We start from the raw sequence: 3,898 nt of genomic DNA, 5'->3' as shown, positions 1-3,898 counted from the left end.
ACCTGTCTGACACCAGCTCAGCTCATTAACAGCATCGAGGTCAGAGTAACAACAGACTGAATGATTCTGCAGTTTGGCTGCTCTCCTGTCACATCGTGAAAGGTTTTGGTTCCTCTTTGGTGAAAGAAGAGTTCTAAGTAATGAGGCGTCATCAGAGGTCACAATTTGTCCTTTCAAAGCCTCGCTGAGATGTTTAAGCTGGAATTACATTTCACTGCAGGAGGAAACCATATAAAGCGGCTGCTTGTAAAGAGGCTGTGAGGCACATGAACAAACCCAAGCAAATCTTACATGTGTTTTCATGTGGATAACTCTCCCCCACCCGCCCGCGCCTCAATGGTCTAACAACTCTGAAAGCATGTACGGTATGAAAGCAACGTTTCACACTTACATGAAGAAAGCGATGGTGGAAAAGACGCCACAGGTGTGGAAGGCGTGGTTCATCTGCTCCTGGGTTGGATACGCCACAGCGGCGTCGATCATGATCCACCAGCCGGTGAAGAACTAAAAGAAGAGAACGTGCACAGCGAGACGTGACGTTTCTAAAGGTTTTACTTCCTGTCCATCCTTAGCAGACATCCGTGCTGTCACTAATGTCTGAGTGTTTACAGATCATGGGGTGGCTGCAGCTCAGCTCATCTGGCTGCTCCAGTCTGCATACCAAATATCCTTGGAAAGATACTAAACCTCACTGCTCTCTGATGGATGAATGTGTGTGAATGTTGGATAGAAAGCAAAGCAAAAAGTGTTTGTGTGAATGAGGCTTTGATTGATCAGATGTGTCTTAGCTGGACTGGTTTTTACATCAGACTATCACAGCAAACTTCTGGATTATTAACAGTCATGTTTGAGGTAAACACAGATTATGGCATTGTTCTGGGACAAACGGGAAACAGATCGCGTGAAGCGGAATATTTACAGCTCCAATAAGACCTCCACCATTCACCAACCTCCCAGCAGTGAACATTTATCTTATCGGAGATTTCAAACAGACTCCGTCCCTCTCTGCCTCACACTAACCAGAACTCCGGCCACGATGGAGGCCACGGCATTCCTCCTCTCGCCCCAGTCGATGCATTCACACTCGGGCCAGCGGAAGTTATCCAAAAAGCCGGCCATCCTCCTCCGCCTTCTTCTTCTTCAGTTGTCCTGACAGGCGAGTCTGCCGCCCCCTCAGCAGCTGCTCACACTCTGTGAAAGACGCCTTTAAAACAAACACAGGCCGTTAACAGCGTCCTGCAGCGGGTGAAGGACGTCTGGACCTGAAGATTCAACCAGAACCAACGGACATTGATTTTCACCACATCTGCTACAAACTGTCAGAAATATGAGGACACGTCGTCATTCAGAAGGTTTTTTTTTCCCCATTTTAATCGCAGAAGAACGTTTTGAAAAATAAACAGACGGGAGAAACAGATCCATGTTTCTACCTGGGTTTAGCTCACTGTCACGCATCAGCTTACAGACTCAGCAGTAGGGCTGCACGATTAATCGTTAGAAAATCGCGATCTCGATTCATACTTATGTGCGATCTCATTTCCAAATGACAACGATTTAAAGACGATTGTACCGCATTTTGATCCGGGACGTAATCTGCATGAAAACAAGCGCTCACTCTTCCTGCTCAACAAATGACAAGGGCGGAGCCTTATACCACGTGATACAGAAGCTGTGCCGTGTGATGCTAAAATTAGCAGGGAAAAAACCACGGAGAGCACGTCAGGGATGACGAGAAAGTGACAGGAGAAAATCCGTCCCGGTCAACCACCCAAACATCAATAACGGGAACCTTATACAGCGCTTCCCTATACACGTCGAACTCAAAGAAATTACGGAGGCTATCACTTATCACCCGACCAATGATATGGCTCCCATCAACACTGTGCAAAACGAGGGATTTAGGAAATCTGCTCTGTACACGCAGCGTCGAGCAACGGTGGAGACGGAATTTCAAGCAGTACAACATTTTGCAGCAACGACAAAACGTGAGACATTTGTTGTTTTTATGTTTATTTATTGTTTTTATGTTCAGTTTCAACTGTTACGAAGTTGATGTGCAGTTAATAAGTGCAATAAATATTTATACTGGAAAAGAGAATCGTGAGAGAATCGTGATCTCAATTCTAAGCCAAAAAATCGTGATTCTCATTTTATGCAAAATCGTGCAGCCCTACTCAGCAGCAGGTCAGAATCACACAGAACAACATTTAGACATTTCCTCCAACAGCACGTGATCAGATGATCACAAGTTCAGTCTGAGATTCACAGCCGGGGTTCTTTCACTGCTCTCAGGAAAAAGCTTCACGAATCGGAGGAAACTCTGAACATTACCTCCTCCTGACCAGGTGCAGGTTATGACCAGGTAAGGTGTTGAGCATCAGTTACCATGGTGACTTAGTGGGTAAAAAGAGAGGCCCAATTTTAGGAGTGTCACCTGTCCCGGCTCCAACACTGAGATGCTTCAGTGATGGACTGAAGCTGCAGATGCTGACCTGCTAACACCTGCTCACCAGTTTCCTGCAGGAATCTGATTATTTTACTGTTTCTTTATTTTTTAACAAGCCATTTTACTTTATTTTGACTTATTCTTTTTCAGTCTGAGATCTTTTACATTTAAAGGAGCTTCTTTTGTGGTCTTTTAGAATTTAATTGGTATTTTATAACTTTACACTGTAGTTCAGCTTTTTATTTCTTTCATAGTTATTGAGGTCTGTTTTGTTCCGGCTGGTTCACTTGTTCTCGTGTACATATTTAAAGCGCAGGTGTATCCGCAGGGCAAAGTGTTTGCTAGCTGGTCGGGGCTAACTGTTAGCTCCACAGCAGCACAGGCGTAGCTGCTCCGTCAGCCTCCTGCGGATTCCCACACCGTCAGGGTTGTCAACACCTGTCTGTTCTTCGCTCCCTGCTGGATTAATAACCGTACACCTGTCCTGTGACGGTCACAGCTCACCGAGCATTTGTTCCACCGAGCAAACGGGAGCTAACGGAGGCTAACGCTAACTGCTCGTAACCCGCCTCGTTTCCCGCTTTATTCCTTCAAGTAACATCGTTAGTCGCACCTGCCTGCTAGCCTCCCAGCTGTCTGAAAACTCACCTGATATCAGTCACCCCCATGAAACAGAGCCGCGCAACAACGTTTTTCACTTTCCATTTACGGCACAGCCTCTCGTCTGCGGCTTCATTTCCGGGAGCCTCACGGGCTCTGCGGCACACTGCTGCCTCCTGCGGTCAGGACCAGGCTCTGCATCCTGTAAAGTCACTAACTTTAGCAGTAGTGAAGCGCTGTATGCTGGCAAACAAATACCACGTACACACACATGTGATGAACGAGTCCCCAAGGCTGGGGAGGACGTTTATAAAGAATAATTATATAACCATATAGATTTTTACATAAAATGTTTTAAATTAAAAATCTTTACACATGATGAGGTTTTTGCATTTCATTCATTCATCTTTATTTCCCATCAGCATATCGATCTGCATTCACTCACACTTCAGTCCAGCACAGATGAAAGATGTCTCAGGTCTTATCTGTGAGACCCGTGTGGTGAGCACCATAAACACAGCAGCCTTCTTAATATGTTTTGTTCTATAAGCTGGTTTGTTGTCCATGAACTAAAAATGAGAGAGAAGAGTAGAACAGCAACGGCATTATCACATGTGTCCACAGTAAGTGTCCAGTAGGTGTCGCTGTTTTCACTGAGTCTTCTCTGAGCTGGACTCATGTTGCTGCCTTGCTTTGATGTTTGAATCCACAAACCAGCAGAGACTGATTCATGAGAAAACCTCAGAAATCTCCTGCTTGTTCGAGCCGAACATCAGCATGAAAGTCTGAAACGGCTCCAGACTTCAGACACAGACAGACGGCATCTTTACTCACCGAGAGAAAAAGGCTGCG

At 45.6% G+C, this 3,898-nt stretch overlaps 1 protein-coding gene across 3 annotated transcripts in view; it reads right to left on the bottom strand.

Moving 5' to 3' along the window:
• Positions 1 to 3,241, bottom strand: part of LOC102209894 (transmembrane protein 50B) — a 10,678-nt gene extending 7,437 nt beyond the window's left edge. For 2 of the 3 annotated variants that reach the window (XM_005750330.2, XM_013915211.1), the window contains exons 1-3: positions 3,095 to 3,241; positions 1,021 to 1,204; positions 392 to 504 (exon numbers count right to left, since the gene is read on the bottom strand). In XM_005750330.2, coding sequence (XP_005750387.1) covers positions 392 to 504; positions 1,021 to 1,119 — 212 coding nt within the window. In that variant the 5' untranslated portion in view covers positions 1,120 to 1,204; positions 3,095 to 3,241. The remainder of the gene's footprint in view (positions 1 to 391; positions 505 to 1,020; positions 1,205 to 3,094) is intronic. The other variant, XM_013915210.1, reaches the window with a different exon arrangement.
• Between the last annotated feature and the right edge of the window lie 657 nt (positions 3,242 to 3,898).

The sequence above is a fragment of the Pundamilia nyererei genome, unplaced genomic scaffold (genome assembly GCF_000239375.1).
Source record: "Pundamilia nyererei isolate P.nyererei 1_Seehausen unplaced genomic scaffold, PunNye1.0 scaffold00269, whole genome shotgun sequence".
Taxonomy (NCBI): domain Eukaryota; kingdom Metazoa; phylum Chordata; class Actinopteri; order Cichliformes; family Cichlidae; genus Pundamilia; species Pundamilia nyererei.
Note: the sequence above shows the minus strand (reverse complement) of the source record. Positions and strands in the feature narration are given on the sequence as shown.